General features: G+C 46.3%; 1 protein-coding gene across 1 annotated transcript in view; it reads right to left on the reverse strand.

The window, feature by feature from the left end:
• Positions 1 to 17,009, reverse strand: part of SLC22A3 (solute carrier family 22 member 3) — an 88,141-nt gene extending 71,132 nt beyond the window's left edge. The window contains exon 1 of the mRNA XM_027601557.2: positions 16,509 to 17,009. Coding sequence (XP_027457358.1) covers positions 16,509 to 16,919 — 411 coding nt within the window. The 5' untranslated portion in view covers positions 16,920 to 17,009. The remainder of the gene's footprint in view (positions 1 to 16,508) is intronic.
• Between the last annotated feature and the right edge of the window lie 420 nt (positions 17,010 to 17,429).

A 17,429-nucleotide genomic window follows, 5' to 3' on the forward strand; every position in this document is an offset into this window, starting at 1 on the left:
AACAATATCTTCTCCCTTTGTCTTCCTAAACAGGAAGATTATATGATCTTGGAAGACAAAAGCAACGCCTGGAATTCTATACCTGAGAACACATAAAAGCATAATAAAAACTGTGGATTAACTAAAAAACAATATTAGGAATGCACTACGGGAGGACTTGGTTGAACTATTACATTTTATGTTAGGCTTTTGAGATGGACACTGAGAGACATCTTCCATGTGACGTGCTCAGGAAAGGCCTTCCACCTGTGCCCCAGTGGTCTGCATCTGGGGACAGAGCATCCACAGGTGACCACTGAATCCCCTCTGTCCTGCAGCAGTGCTGTCCCTGATCTCCACAGGTAGACAGCTCTGGGGGACGTCTCAGGCCAGCTATCACGGGGGATAAAGAGACCTGCAGTATCAGGACACTTGAGATATATTTAGTTTCTAAGGTGCAAATCTATGCATAGGTTTACTTTCAATGAAGTTCCATGGTGTCCTGAAATTTAACAGAGAGAAGGTGAACGAGCTTTAGGAACAGCAAGTGCCCAACACTGTCCCAAGAAAATGTCTTCTATACAAACACACGCGGGGCTGACATTTCAGACTCTGAGTTTTAAGACATTTTTAGTTAAGTTGGTTGTTTTGATTAAAATACAGAATTTTAGATCTGGAAGGGATCCTGGAAAATACTTAACCTGTGTTTTGTGGGGTTTTTTTTAAGATTTTATTTATTTATTTGAGAGAGAGAGAATGACAGATAGAGAGCACGAGAGGGAAGAGGGTCAGAGGGAGAAGCAGACTCACTGCTGAGCAGGGAGCCCGATGCGGGACTCGATCCCGGGACTCCAGGATCATGACCTGAGCCGAAGGCAGTCGCTTAACCAACTGAGCCACCCAGGCGCCCTAACCTGTGTTTTTAGAACATTATTTTAGAAGAACTCTGTCTCCCCTCTTAGAAAACAAAACAATTTTAACACCAAAATAAAACCGATAAAAGTAGAATTACTCTGCCGAAAGGGGCAGGCATGGCAAAGCCAAAGATTAGCCAAACACAGTTTGCAACAACCCGAGCAAGACCCCATCTAGATTTCTAGGTTACAGGTCAATCCATTCAACAGGGCAAGGGCCGGGTGGTTTCTAAGGCATCTATCTTACAAGACCCCTGAGTGTCTTTGACAGAAAAACCCATTTCTTTCTTTTTACACCCTTGTGTCTTTTAAGCCTTAAGGGAAGAAGGTTGAGTTAATTATAATGTATTCTAGTCACTGGTTATAGAAGACCCCTATCTTATTTTATAGATTGATTCCATTTTATCGCTCTTCCTATTTCCATCCCATCCCCACAAAGGAATCATCCTGATGTGTTAAGGTATATCTTTTTGTTTGTCTTCTTGTAGAATTGATCTTGTTTTGTGTGCTCATACTTTTAATTTTATGTAAATGGTATTGTATTCTATACCTCACTCTGTTTCTTACTTTTTATTCTGCCCTGTGCTTTATGGGCCACCCATGATGCTATGTGAACATCTAACCCATCAGTTCTGACTACTGCATGGGGTGTAGCCACTACATTTGACATTCCCTCTCTCCCAGATCACCTCCAACTCTCTGCCACCCAAGTAATGCTGCAGAGAAGATATCTGCCTCCTGATGGATGGATGGATGGATGGGTGTATTTGAGAATTTCCTTTGGGACTTATGCATAGGAGTGGAATTGCTGGATCACAGTACACATATGTGGACACCTGATTGGCATCAGTAGTTCCGGACCGTTCTGGAAAGTAGCCGCCCACGCCCTCCAGCAGTTACTTTGCAACCTACCAACACTTGGCATCACCGGGCTTTGTAGTTTCTAACTGGCCTAATGCATGCAAAGCGCTATCTTGTTTGCATTTTTGTTTCTCTGACTACGAATGGATCTGCATTGCTTCTTATGCTGAATGGCCTTTTGGGTCTACTTTCATGAAAACTATCCATACCCTTTGTCAGTTCTTCTATAAGGCTTGTTATCTTTTTCTTGTTGATTTACAGAAGTCCCTTTTATATTCTAGAGACATCAATTAATCTCTTGTTGGTTCAGACATCAAAAATATCTTTTCCAATTCTCCCTCCCTACAGCTCCAGATATGGGACAAGTTACTTAATCTCCTTGTACCTTATTTTCCTTCCCTACAAAATAGTGCATGCCTCACAGGGTGTGTGAGGATTAAATGAGTTGACTATTTACCAAGTTTTAATGTTTTCTGATAAATAAATAAGAAAAACATTCCAAGCAGGAAGATGCATTAATAACTATAAGGTATATGAGGTATATTACAGTATGGCTTTGTGTCCCTATTGGGCATTAAGCTACTTTCATGGATTAAATTTTAGTGTCTATTCAATGTCAAGAGACTGGATTGCTTAATATATAGAGCAATTTAGCCCAAATTCACTTCAACTCCAACTTGAATCCCAATAGTCATGATTAATGCTCTCTTGCCTGCCACCATCATGTGCTCATTTCATAGACTGCAGGGGGATGGGGGAGTACTCTTTTGGCCTTTTCTCTCTGAGGCCACTTTCTCATGACAGGATGGGCAAACTGTGATATGAAATAGCCATTGAAAACTGCCCAAAAATATGAGGCAAATCTGTCTTACTGACCCAACCAGACAGTAGGCATGAGCCACACTGGTACATTCTAACACAGCCCCCTTAGGGAACCTTTGCTGTCCAGATTTATTGAAGGATCTGATGCCTGTGAAAGGCAAAGTGATGGAGAGGGCTTCATGTTATGATGATGCTTTCGTTCTTCTCAAAATCCCTCCCTCAAAAAGGGGCCAGGGGAGGTGTCAGTGGGCAGAGTCGCGTGCATGACTCTGACCATGGACAGTGACCCACCCCCCCAGAGTTATACGGGACCTAGGGCAGTGGCAGCTGTAGACAGGTGCCGGGCTGCCATCCCACCCGGCAAGAGAGGAAGCACATTCTAGCCTGGGGCTGTGGGGCTGTGGTGGGTGTCTCTGGCAGTCCGCCTTCACTCACCAATGACTCTCCCCGGCAGCAGCCTGCTCCCTGGGGATACAGAACACACCAGTTCCAACAACACAGCTCAAACGGTCACTTACCTCCAATGGTGCCTCCTACTCCCAAACAGAAGCAAATAAAACAGTCTTAACTTCAATCAGGAAAGCTCTCTTTTATGTAAAATGTGAGTTAAAGCTCCCTTAGATGTTGCCAGGTTTTCTGCCCACGCCCTCTTTTAGGGAAGTTCAAGACCCCAGCCCAAGCGGTTCGCTGCTCTGTCTGCAGCAGAGCGTTGAGTCTGAGCCAGTCTGGGTCTCGCAACCCCAGCCCAGATCAGGCACACTCAGGACTTGGAGGCCACATTTAGTGACAAAGAGCAAGAAGGAGGGAATGAGCGTGGGCTCAGGGCTGTCTTGAGGAGCCCTCTAAGTCACCTAGACGAGGGTAGGGATTGTTAATTCCAGGTCATGACTGGAAAAAGCAGCCTTGGGAAGTTTTGCCAAAGCTTGTAGCTCTGACCTTGTACCCTGGATCTTTTCTTGGTCTTTATCACTAAGCCCCAGCTATACCAGCTCCAGACAGTGGATCCCTGCCATGTCCCTTAGTGCTGGAATCTTGGTGGCCTGCCCAACAAAAGCTTCCCTCTGACCTAGGCGTTTGCCATCCCTTCTAATTCCCAGACCCAAGCTGCCTCTCTGCGTCAATTTCCTAAGCATCTGTAATCAACAACTACCACGGGCACCAGTCACTCAGCGCTTGTGAGGGAGGGGCAGACAAGGTGACAAGCGCTCTGCATGCATTATGTGTATAAGCCTCCCATCAACTGCACACAATAGCTAGTATTCCCATTTGTAAGAATCCGAGCTCGGAAACATCTCTAAGGAATTTGCCCATCTTCACACAACTGGTAAGGCTATGTGGTAAGAAATGTGATCATTTCTTCACAGAATTTTGCAACCATAAATGGTCATTATCTAATTATCTCTACAGCAGTAAATACAAAGGCAATCTTATGTGGTTTGGTAACCCATTCGACCTGGTTTCATTTAAAATCAAAATTCTTCTTTGCGGGCCTTATACACATACATACTCGATAGGAGATCACAGTAATCCTGGGGGTGCTGGGTGGCTGACAAAAGGAGGCCCCAGATCAATCTATCACATCATTACCAAGTTGCCGAGACACAGAGAGATCAAGAACTTCTGTGGGGAAGAATCTTGGGACAATTTCCTTTACACTACAGGAACTCTGAAATTTCTTTCTTTGACTTTTTTAAAAGTTGATGCCACATTAACTTTAATTAGTTTCAACTTAATTTTCTCCTCTACCTTGGATATTTAATATTTTTAATTGTCCCCATGACTTCCATACGAGTGTCTGCTTTGAAACTTTCATTTGAGAACAATGAAAGGGAACAAATTTCTCAATAGATGTCTGCAAAACATTGCTTTTAGAAAATCTTCCGTATTAAATGTACACACTGTTTGCTCCCACACTCTTTCAATTCCCATAAATGTGCTACGATCCATCTTCAGAAGAGGAGGTCCTGGCGCCCATCCCTTCTGTTTATGTCTCTGAGGCTTTGGCTTATGGTGTCCCTCCCTGGGGGCTGGAGACACGCATGCTGTCTTTCATCTTGTGCCGTGGGCTGCGCAACGCTTCCAGTTGGCAGAAGCCCCGTGAAATCAGAGCCACCCTGTGCGTACGTGGGACCTAAGCAACAACTGAGAAAGGCGTCTGAGACATGAGAAGCTGTCAAGCAGAGAGGATGAGAAGAACACATAAGACAGGAGCTGTACTCCTGGGGGAAGCCTCCATCCCGCTCCCAGGAGGGGGCCCGTGCTGCCTGAGGCAAGCACCATGCAGGTACGCTAGCCACGTAATGGCTGTTCTGTCTTCTCTAGGGAGGGGTGCTGGACCCTTGGCCTCTTTAGCTAATGAGGAGGTGGGCTGTGATTCCAGAAAGTTGACAACACCACCGGCAAAAACTTCCAAAACCATCAGACTTCATTAAGACCAAACAGCCTCTTGGGTCCCATTGCCCAAGAATCAGAGCTAGTCATCTGTTCCCTTTCCTTACCTGCCAAGGCTCTAGCTTCCTCGAATTTCTAGAGAGACCTTACTCGGGCCTCTCATGCCAGACACCACTGGACTGACAGCATTTCATAGAAAACCACCATTTTCAAAATCTGCCTCCGTGTTGCACAAGCAGTCATAAAATAAACTTTCATTCCGTAGAAAATAAAATGGCATCCCATACTATGAGATGCTAATTTAAATCTTATGGGTGAAACTCTTGTTTGTGCATTATGAAGTCACAAAAACTGAAACAATTCTATCTCAAAATACAACTGCAAAAACAGCTGACAGCATCCCAACAAGAAAAAAACTCTCTGATCATTCGGGTGAGGAGAGCGAGAGAGCTGGTTTGCTGTTATATGCACCGAGGAGGAAGTGTGCATCTAACTGTTCACATTATTTGAAGCCTCCAAAGTTTGTCTCTGAACTACTTTCTAGAAAACACAGTCTCCCACACTTATTTTTAGGTCTTATTACAAATAAGCACAAAAAAAAAAAAAAAAGCACAACATAAGTTAACAAAGCCCAGAAAAGAAATGTTATATGCCCCCTAAACAGATGCAACCTTGTCAGAATTACTTTAAAATACTTAAATGCTTTAACGTGTAAGCTCAATGTGAAGTTTAATGGTTGAGTGTTAATGATCGGATAATCGAGGCCAAAGGGTGTGAGTGTGGGTAGGCTGGTGAAGCTCCGGTGTGTTTTTCCATATTACTGTCTCCACTTCTGGCCCCAGTGATCGCTGTTAAAATGGAAAGCCAGAGACGCCGCTTGTCATTTGGTCATCTCCCCTGCTCCTGCCCTACAACAATCCTACAGGGAGTCGCCTGCCTCCCAAGACAGGATCTGACAGCATAATAACTTCCTCTGTTTCTGAAGTCCAGGCTTGCACCCACCCTGCCTCCCCCTGGGCATTTTCAGTACGTGGGTGGCCTTCGGCATGCCCCCCTCAAATTCTCCACGATGCCTTAGGGGCTAAAGTCAAAGTGAAAGAAGGCAGGATGGGCACCTGCTCCAGAGTGCAAGGACACCCATCCACCCTATGCCCCTCCGCTCCTGTGGACATCACACCCAGCACGGCATACCCACTGGGAAGAAAGGTGCCCTGGGAGGAATCCATCCTGATTTCCAGAAACTACCACCTCTAGGCTTTAAGTTAGCTTCGTTCCAAGATGTGTTCCCACTCTTGTGTGGATGTGACAACCCTGAGCTCAGGGTCAGGAATTAAATACATCAGGGACCTGATAATGAATACGGTTGTAGAATGATAGAGATAGAACAACCTTGGAAATCCACTGACAGCTGACCTTACTCTGAAAAGGAGTAAGGGGGGTCCTACAGATGTTGCCCACTATCCCCAGTTGCTCACAGTAACCTGAGACGGGGCTCTGAGTCTTGGATCAACTTCATTGATGAATCAGAGACCACAGTCCAAGCTTTTAGAAAATATTCAACAATGATCACTATGCGTATTCCCTGACTTTCATTTTCAATTTCCCCCAAACACAGTTTTTGAGGTTAAGTTACTGAATCATTAATACTTTGAATGATGTGCTGCACGGGGCCCACACTACCTGCAGAATATAAATACAAGGATTTGTTAAAATCACATTGCTTATTCGCCTTCTGAATAGCCCCTAAACTGCATCCCTCACTGTTTTTCTCTGTTAGTACACAAGTGCTAGCTGCAAAGTTGCTTTGTTTTATTCCAAACACAGAACAGTTAGAATGCAGCAATCCTTGAAAAGCCATGTTACTGAGCTCTCACCCAGACCCCACGGCATTGACCATCATCTGTTATTCTAAAAAGCTGTATCAGGAAGCCTTTTCCTCCTAGAATAGAAATAAACTTCCTTCCTTGGCTATGGTTCAAGAAAGGAAAAAGGAGGAAGAGTCTTAGGAGGTTTCACTTTGTTCTCAAAGGTAGGCCAGTGCCTGCCCCCCCCCCCCCCATAGCTCTGGAGGGCTCAGCACTTTTTCTCTGAACTGTTGAGAGCCAGGCCCACATACAGCCCTTGCTGACCCAGGCCCTGCGCCTGTGCCCAGCGGCTTCTGGAGTGTGGCTAGGTTGAAGACACAGATGTGCCAAAAAGTGCTGGGACAGCTGAACACATAGCCTTTTCTGCACAGTGACCGTCAGCACATAACAATTATGGCCCCAAAGAGCCAGCAGTTCTATTTCCTGGTTCTTCCCATATTCCAGGTCACATCCTCCCAATTAAGATCCTGGGGACAAGAGACAGGGGCAGGGGTATGGTCTGTCGCCCCTCTGCCCTGGGTGGGGCTTGGGGGGATGAGGGCAGTTTCTGCAGGGCGGTGGCCCCCCGAGGATTTGTCAGACTTCATGGCTGTGAGGGGCAGCCCAGATGTACAATGCGATCCATGAAACAGCAAACACCTGGGAACAAAACTAGTGAAATCTGTGTAGGATCACCACTGAGAACAGCAAAACACTGCTGAGAGAAACTGAATTATGCCTAAGAAAATGCAGCAATATATCGATTCAAGTTACATCAAATATATCACATTCAATATATCGAAATTGTCAAAATGTCCACTTTCTCTAAATTAAAACATAAAAGTAATGTGAAAGAGAAAGAACAAGCAGCAGCTCTGTTGGGGAGAAGTTCTTATTTTAGTCTATGAAGGTCAGCTTCAGGGTTGGCTTAACCAAAGTTATAAAAGTGGTCAAGTTTGTCCCTCAACCTTTTTCTCGTTGACCCACTAGCTGAGCCACAAAAATTGTTGCACACCACGTAATTTCATCACAAATAGTTACTGGACACTGTCTCTGCCCTCAAGAAACCTGCGGTCTGACAAGGGAGACCTGATGAACACAATCAGCAGGTGGGGGGGGGCAGTAGAGGGCGGGTGGAAATTATGGAAGGTACTTCTGGAACAGGTAACTCCTAGCTGCATAAAAAATGGAACGGCCATGGGGCACCTGGGTGGCCCAGTCGGTGAAGCGTCTGACTCTTGGTTTCGACTCAGGTCATGATCTCAGGGTCATGAGATCGAGTCCCGCCTCAGGCTCTGCACTCAGCGCAGAGTCTGCTTGAGATTCTTTTCCTTCCCTTTCTCAAGCCCTCTGCCCTTCCCCTTGCTTGCACTCTCTCTCTAAAAATAAATTTTAAAAAATCTTTTAAAAAAATGGAACGGCCATATGGAGAAAGAAGAAAGGTATTTTGAGAAAAGGAAACAGCATGTTCCAGAGCCTGGGGAAGGCAGCTGGACATGCCCTGGACAGGCTGGAGCACTGGGTGCTGAAGAGGCCAGGGGCCTGTAGAGCTATAGATGCCCGTGGGCAGGGACAGGGTGGCCTTAGGAGCAGACCAAGGGGAGGACTGTCTTGAAGGAACAAGCTTCCCTACAATTTAACCAGGTACGTGCAGCCTACAGGAAATATACTCAAATGTTGTATTCGTTGGGGTAGGCTCACTCTAAGAGTTACAACAAACGACCCCCAAATCTCAGTGGTTTCGTACAAGGAAGTTTATTTCTCATTAATTTCACATCCCCGTGCAGATGAGCCAGAGGGGAAGACGACGGGGACTCTCCTCCCCACAGGCTTTCAGGAATGGACCTCCTTCCATCTAAGGACTCCACCACGTTTTAGGGCTTCAGCATTCTCTGCTGGCAGGTGAGGGAAGCAAGGAAGAGAGTGGGATTGCCAGAAGGAAGCTTGTCCGGCTGCAGGCCTGACACTGTCCCGTATTACTTCTCCCATCTTCACTGACCAGGACTCTACCTCATGACCCACCAGCTGCAAGGGAAGCTGGGAAATACAACCTAGCTCTGGCTCAGGAAGGAAAAAATGCAGGGTGTTCTCTGCCCTAAGGGCAAATTAGTGCCCAAGAGATGTGTGGTTGGTTTGTCACGGTTTGTTTTGTTGTTGTTTTTTGTTTTTATTTAAGGCAAGCTTATTAGTGATATATTTTGCTAGACTTGAGTTCAGCAAACTACAGCCCCAGGGTCAGATCTGGCATCCCACTTATCCCCTACTCCTACCCAGCTCAAGAGTCTTTACATGTTAACAGAAAACAATATTTTTGCACATCACTTCTGGCCAGGCACAATGACAGGCACTTTGATGCAGGTATCAGACCAAGCACTATGGTAGGTGTTATTACTCCCATTCTAGAGCTGAGGACACCAAGGCTGAGGCAGGTTCTGTGACCGGCCCTTGAAGTTGAAATACAGAGGAGCTGACATGTAGGCCCAGATCTATTGAATCCCAAATATACATCAAAACATATAGATATTAATGCCTTATCTGTTAGATATCCCGTTTGATTGTGCCACTGTCTCTGCCCAAAGCTCCACTCTAAGCCTGGCCAAAACTCACAGGGAGTGTGGTTCAGCTGTGGGCACCCCACTCTGATCAACTACAGGATTTTATGGTCAGCTGCCCATCTCTGGATAGCTTCAAGGTTACTGTAGATAAACAGCAACATTTCACCAGATAAAATCTGAGACCCCTGCCTTCAGGTAAAGAGATGATGCTTCTGTCCCTAAGTCTGCAGTGTGGTTGGGGGAACTGGCACTTGCTTCAATCACACATACAGCAGTTCCACTCACGACATTCTCTTCATGCTCCTCATAAAGAAACGCCCAGGATGTCTCCATGCGTTGCCCATGGACCGCCTGCATGGGCTTTACATGCTTGTGAAAAATGAAGATGCCCAAATCCCACCTCAATCTTTTGATTCCAACTCTCTGTGAGTGGGTCCCAGGAATGCACACCAACCAGTGCTCAAGAGGGCATTTAATAAATGGCCACAGAGAAAATGACAGGGAAGATGAGAGAGTGAGAGAATGAAACATCCTGCTGCTCACATACTCCTCTTCCATTCCTCCTTGTCCTCTGAGGCTGAGGTCACGGTCAGTGTCCATTCTGCCTTGATTTATATTCAATCAGAAAAAGGCATCCCTTCACCACACCTATCACCTCACCTCAGGGGTGATGAAAAATAAGATTCAGCATAAAGTATAATTTGTGTTGAATTACTGGTGTTTCAGGAAGTGAGGGAAAACTACATGCCTCTGATAAAAATAAACAAACAACAATGACAGATTCAGCTGTTGTAGATTCACCCAGGAAGTCTGGAAGGAAGAAAGTGATTCCAGATCAGTACTGTCCGCCAGCTCAGAGGGAAGCAAAGGAAAATCCTCTCTGATTTCCCAAAGAGATCAACTACCTGGGAGCTTACAGTCAACAAACACCAAACACACAACATATGATAAACAACAAATGAAAGCTTTAGAACACCAAGGGTTTCAGGTAGTATAAGTACCAGATACAAAATATAGAGTAATCATACATAAAACATTTAAAGAAATTGAAAAATGGGCAAGAAATAAGAGACTACCAATAAATGGCCAGGCATATTTGATAGATAACAAATATAACTTTGATAAATGAGAAAGATAATTGTTGAAATACAAAGTTCAGTGGATGGATTAAATAGCAGAGCTGATATTGCTAAATACAAAGGCAGTATTCTGGAAGGTAGGTCCGAAAAAACATCTCAATGACATATTTAGATACGGAAGTGGAAAATACGAGGGAGACATTAAGTGTCATGAAGGATAGCAAATGAAGGTCCAACTTATGTCTAATTAAGGAAAGAAGAAAATAGGAAAAGGGAACACGGAAGAGATAATGGCTGACAATTTCCCAAAATTCAGCTAAAGGAAATACAACAATTGGTTCATTCAATGACTATTTATTGGGTGCCTATTATATGCACATGCCCTTGAGAGGCAATGTACACCAATCTGGGCAAATAAAAGAAATACCTACTTAGGTACAACCTGAGTGAAAAGGAGGGTGAGACTAACAGCAGATTTCTCCAAAACAAAATGAAAGCTGTAAGACTTAACTAACATCTTCACAGGCCTGAGGGAAAATAATTGACAACAGAGACCTATTTTCCAACAAAATATCTTTCAAGAATAATGGTGAATAATGGCTGACTCGGTCGGTGGAGCATGAGACTCTTGATCTCAGGGTTGTGGGTTCGAGCCCCATGTTGGGTGTAGAGATTACTCAAAAATAAAATCTTTTAAAAAAAAAGAATAATGGAGAAACAAAGACATTTCCATAAAAACAAAAACTGAGAACATGTACCACCTAGGGATATGCACTAAAAAAAAATTTTAAAGACTTATGTCAAAAGGAAGGGGGAAAATGAGAGACTGTATGAAATGATGACCAGATAAAGTGTCAATATAAACCCAAGCATACATGATCTACACAAAGACCATAAATTAAGAATGAAGAGGAAAGAGCTAGAACATTGGCTACAAATGCCTGTAATAGAGGAGGTGAGTGACTGAGTGAAAGTGTTGAAAGTTCTAAATTGTTGAGAAGGTTGCAGTATTAAATTTAGGCACTGTTAGGTAAGTGTAGTAAAATGTCAAGGGTAACCACTAAAAGAATTGAAATAAAGGATCTAAACTCCAAACAAATAAAGGAAGGAACAAAATAGAATAAGAAAAACAAAATAAAAAATCATTTTTTAAAGGGAGAGAAAAAAGCATAGAAAGAACAGGACAAAGAAAAATAATATGGTATAACAAGCTCAAATATACCAATGAATACAATAAATGTAAAGAGTCTACGCCTACCAGCTAAAAACAAAATCAAGTTTTATACATTTTATAAGAGATACATCTAAACTCTTAGAACATGTGAAGTTTGAAAGTAACAAGTAACAAAAGATACTAAAAGAAAGCTGGAGTAGCTACGTTAGTATGAGACAAAATAGACACTAGCCAATATACATCATGGATTTTAGATAGGGTCTCTACACAGTAATAAAATTTTCAATTCACTGTGAAGGTTACAAGCAAAATCTAATTTGTAGATACACGCATCCGATAAAATTGCCCATGTACGTAAATTTTTAAGTCTGCTGGAAATATAGGGAGGAACGGACAAACCCAACAATATAATGGCAAATTTCAATACTTGTTAATTAATCTTGACAGACCAAGCAAACGGAAAGTTAATTAAAATCTAGAATATTTTAACAGCATAAGTGACAAGCTTCAAATATGAGACATCTACAAACCCTGCCCCCAATAGCTAAAGACTGCACATTCTTCTAGAGCACGTACAGAACATTTATGAAAATTGACCTCTTAAAGGCCAAAAAGCAAACTTTAATGAAATCCAAAGAAGCAGTATCACACAGACCATGTTCTCTGACGATACCAAGGTTAAATGAGAAGTCAACAATTAAAAAGATAAAAACATCATGGGCCAAAAACGAAATAATAATGGAAATCACAAATATTGAGAACGGAATAATAATTAAAACCTGCATTTCAAAACTTGTCAGGTACAGTCAAAAAAAGTACATAGAAGGAAATCTATAGCTTTCGATATTTATGCTAGGAAAGAAGAAAGGCTGAAAATAACTGAGCTATGCATTGAACTTCCATCGAAAGAAGCATACCAAGTCAATCCAGGAAACAAGAACAAATAATAAAGAGGAGAAATTAATGAAATAAAAATGAACAGTGACCTATTTGGGTCTTTGAAGTAATAATAAAGCAGATGTCCTCCTGGTGAGGTTGATTCAGCGAGAAACAAGGGAGGCCCAAATATTAGGAATAAAAACCGGGCAGGGCGCCTGGGTGGCTCAGTTGGTTAAGCGACTGCCTTCGGCTCAGGTCATGATCCTGGAGTCCCGGGATCGAGTCCCACATCGGGCTCCCTGCTCAGCTGGGGGGTCTTCTTCTCCCTCTGACCCTCTTCCCTCTCATGCTCTCTGTCTCTCATTCTCTCTCTCTCAAATAAATAAAATCTTTAAAAAATAAAACAACAAAAAACCGGGCAGAAGCAAGATCTTTCTAAAGTGCCCCGAGCACATCAGAGATTGAGCCCAGACTAAAATGTGGGCCTGGAGAGACTTTCTGCAGTTTCCACACCAGCGCAATTCCATGCTTGATAGTCAGTGAGGACAGGATGCTGGCAGCACTCGTGTCTGTGGATTGACCTACTGGGTTGGCCCTCTGTTGTGGGGTAGATGTGTGAGAGGCAGAGCAGACACACGTGAACCCCACAAAGCAAAGCCACCGCCACTCTCTTCAGTGCGGCCCCTACTTCCCTTAAATGGGCTTTGCTTTCATTGTGGGGAAAAAAATGACCTGGAAAGGAGAAACAGGAGTGATTCGGACTATTTTGAAAAGGTGCTCTGAAGCCTGGTTCACTGAGACACTAGAGAGAAGCTCTTTTTCTTTCCTTCCTTCTTTCTTCTTCTTCTTTTTTATTTATTTTTTTTATTTTTATGGCATACAAGCAAACACTTAGAAGTCCTAACATCCATTTCAAAGACTCACTCCTTAGGCAATGAATTGAAATATGTGGGTGGTGGAGGCTCAGACTTTTCTGCATTCTGTCATGCTTTATTCTAGCCAGCATCTGGAAAGCAGACAAGGCTGAGATGCAGACATTAGAAAGTCTGCCCTGAGGAAGTTACGTGTAGGAGAAAAATCGACTGCCTCACCTTGAGCAAAAGAAAGAGTGAGGGGGCTGGATTGAAACAGCCCTGCACTTGGCATTGACTCTGACTTCACTCCTTGGAGCTGTTTTGCTTTGTAAGATGGAAGGACAGTGGGTGAGACTCAAGTGCTCGTTCTACAATGTTCACGTCAAGACGAGAGAGCCATTTCCATTGGCTGGCCTGGCTGATTATGGCTGACTGTGTTCCTGATGCCATGAAATGAAATACAATGGCAGGCTGGCCAGAAGAATGAAGTAAACTTGAAGGTTCCACAGGATTTCCTGCTCTAAAGTGTGAGGGGTTATGTTGCGTGGGCTTGTCCCCAAGACTTTGATCACTACACAGAGGAATGGAGAATGATTTATACTCATGACCCTTGGATCTCAACCCAACTGGGCCACTTAAAAAGTCTGGGACTCTGGCAGGTCCTTCCACATCTCCTGACTCAGGAACCTCTTCTACAAAGCTAGGACAATGATATCTCCCCTCACTGGTGCAAGGAGGAAGCATAATAGCCAAATGGAGACATTCTGGAATCGGGTCTGCCCTTCCACCTTCGAAACTCTCACAATTCACCCCCTTTCCATGATTAATATCTTCAACTTTAAGTCTGTAAAAACACATTGGGTACAGTGTTAACCAAAGACAGAAGTAAAGTTCCTTTAATCCTGACAGAATATGAAAAAACAAAAATTAAATGGATCACCTTCAAAACCAAAGGCAGCAAAATATTAGCCAGGCAGAACTCTGAGAATGAGTTGCCCTGAATGGTTGGACTTCCTGGAGAGATGGGGGAGGGGGTCCCTCTTAAGAATTAAAACATAACAAAAAAGCCAGAAGAAGTGAACTGCTTCTAAACTGGATTTAAAAAAAAAAAAAATCTCTCCAATATATTTCAAAGATTTGTTGGTGGCCTTCAGGAGTGCATGCTGAATATCATTCTACTTTTCCTTGAAATGTTTTTATCATTGCTGTGGGCACCCTGAGCAGCCATCCAGCTATAACACTGATGGCATCTGTAAGACTGTGAAGGGCTTAATCCAACCTCTAATTTTACAGATGAGAAAGCTAAGCCCAGGGAGATTAAGCCATTCACCCAAGCCACACCACTAGCTGCAGATAGTACCACACCAGGTCTCCTGACCTTCCACTTTCTACATTGCCTTTTGGGAGCCACTGACCTTCATAAGACTACCTGTCCCTCCTTGAAATGACCCCAGGTCACTTGAAACAACTCCAGAACCCCAGAATGTTTCTCAAGTATCTGGGTACTCACTCACAGATTTCTATGTCTCCCTTCTCTGATGTCCGGCGATCACATTTGCTCACAGAAACACCATTATAGTGCGTGTGCATTTTGCTTTGAAGTCTCATTTTATTCTTCATTTGAGGTCTAAATGTCTTCAAAAAAATCAGGTGTTTTCTCTCCAAGTGGCATCTTCTGATTTGCCTGGGAAGTAAGCACTAAGCAGCTGTGCTAAATGGAATACAAGCAGCCATCAAACAGCTGCTGCTGGAAGGAAGTACTAAGGCTAATGCCCTGTCCCACCGAAGTCCACACCCTGTCCATTTCATCTATGAAATCCCTAACACAAGACCACCACAGTTTACAAAGCAGTCGTCATCATTACCCACAGATTAAATAGAAGTTAAAGTACCCAGAACAGACACATTGCCCGGCTGGGCTGCCATGGATTTTATCTAGACAGCAATTAGCATAGGACCAAACACACATGGCACTACAGAATATGCATGACCTCAAAGATCTAGAATCCCAAGACCAGAGAGATGAGGTCACCATTAACAGTGACAGAAGAGGCATGGCTAACTCCAAATCTAGTGTTTTCCCCCCTTATTCAAGGAGGTGCTTAAAAAAAAACGTTTATGACAATAACCAAAGTAAAGACAAAATTTTTCTTTCCTAATTTGCCAGAGCACATTCAATCATTTTTTTAGAAATTAAATTGATCTCTGATTGCCCACAAAGTTCAATGAAACTGCTCATTCCCGTGACCCAGCCTCCGTGGAGGCAGTCCCCACACTGAGGCACAAAGATGAAGATGCAAACTGCCATCCCAGCCCAGCGTGGAAACAGTGCTGCGGCCAAGGCTGAGGGGCCAGCTAACCCCCAATGCACTGCCTGTCCAAACACACCCAAGCAAATGTGGGGGCTGCCCCCACCTGGCCCAAGGGGCCACCCCTGGGAAGGGGGGAATCTGCTTTGTAAGACGTGTAGCCCTTTTTGCTGCCTTCCTGTAAGTTACTAGCAGGAAAAAAAAAAAGAAAGAAAGAAAGTTGAAACTCTTAATTCAAAACCTCAGCTTTCCCAATTTATCTCAGATGTTGCTCTTTGCCCCAAAGCCGTTTTACCAAAAACATGCCCATGGAGATCCCTGACCTCTGTCCCCGTGCATTTCCGATAATCATTTGGGCAACCGGTTGACGTTCGCTCTTCCTTTACCCCCTGAAGACCACAGAGCAATCGGGCCCTGCCCAACCAAGTGGCTCGCCCCAGAAGCCGCGGGTCTCCACCGCGAGTCGGACCATAATTTCCCACTTTTGCACAAACCCATCCCCGCCGGCAATAACGTACGTCGTACCGGACGCTCCGATGCCCGAGGAGGTGAGTGAGAAGCAATCTCCGAACTCAGCAGCTATCCCCGGAGAGATGCCTCTCTCCGTCAACTCACTCGCGGAGGGAAATCGACGACAGGCATTTTCCAGGCATTTCAGACGCGGCCCTTCCGAGAGTGGGGTGCACCTGGCCGGTCCCCAGAGGCCACCAACAGGTGCCAGCCTCCCCGGCCCGGCCGCGGTGGCCGGCCTCCCGCCCTCGACGCGCCGGGGGGCAGCAGGGCACCGTCCCGTCCCGCGGGCCACTCCCCCCCGCCCTTCCCCGAGCGCGGCGGGCGGCGTCCTTACCTCGCTGACGATGGTGGAGTGGGCCTGGGCGTACCGCCAGCCGCCCCGGCACGGCACGAGCGGCGCCGAGCGGTTGGGGAAGGCGGCGAGCGGGTCCGCGCAGCTGAGCGCGTCCGCCGCGGCGCTGGCGTTGGCCGCCTCCAGGAGGTAGCGCCGGCAGCTGCCGTCGCCGCGGCGCTCGGGGGGCGCCGTGCGGTTCCACTCCTCCTCGGGGCTCCAGCCGCAGCGCTCGGCTAGCGCGGCGGCGCTCGGCCCGCGGCACCAGTAGCGCTCGGGCTGGCTGCCCAGGAAGACCACGCCGACGAAGAGGAAGGCGAAGGTGACGCCCGTCAGGCACAGCAGCAGGAACACGCGCCGCTGGAAGCGCCCGAACTCGCCGGCCCTCTGCAGCGCCTCGTCGAAGGAGGGCATGGTGCGCGCGGCCGGCCGCCGCCGGGCCCGACTCCGCGAGCGCGTCCTGCCGCCGGCCGCCCGGCCTCCGAGTGAGCGCGGGCCCCGCCGGCCGCCGCCTCACCCCGCCGCTCCCCCCCCCTCCCTCCGCACCGCGCTCCCCGCCTCACACCCCTGGGCGCCGCGCCAGCCGTCGCCGGCCCTCCGGCCCCGGGGCCCTCGCCTCCCCACCGCGGGCGCCCGCGGCGACCCGGGCCGCGCTCCCCGGGGACGCGGCGGCGGGGTCGGGGTGGGCGCGCGGCGGGGCCCCGGGCGGCGGGGCCCCGGGCGGCGCGGTCTGGCTGAGCGCCACCGCGCGCCAGCCACTCGGCCCGGGCCTGCGAGTGACGGGTGCAGCCTCCGGCCTGGCGCGGAGCTCCATTCGGCCCCTGCCCCCAGCCTGCTCTGCGCTGTGCCCCGGGTCGCGCCCCAGAGGAAAGTTCCAGGGTCACCCACGACTCTCGGAGGTCCCGAGGGCAGCGTGGGGGGACG

This window comes from Zalophus californianus, chromosome 7, assembly GCF_009762305.2.
Source record: "Zalophus californianus isolate mZalCal1 chromosome 7, mZalCal1.pri.v2, whole genome shotgun sequence".
NCBI classification, from domain to species: domain Eukaryota; kingdom Metazoa; phylum Chordata; class Mammalia; order Carnivora; family Otariidae; genus Zalophus; species Zalophus californianus.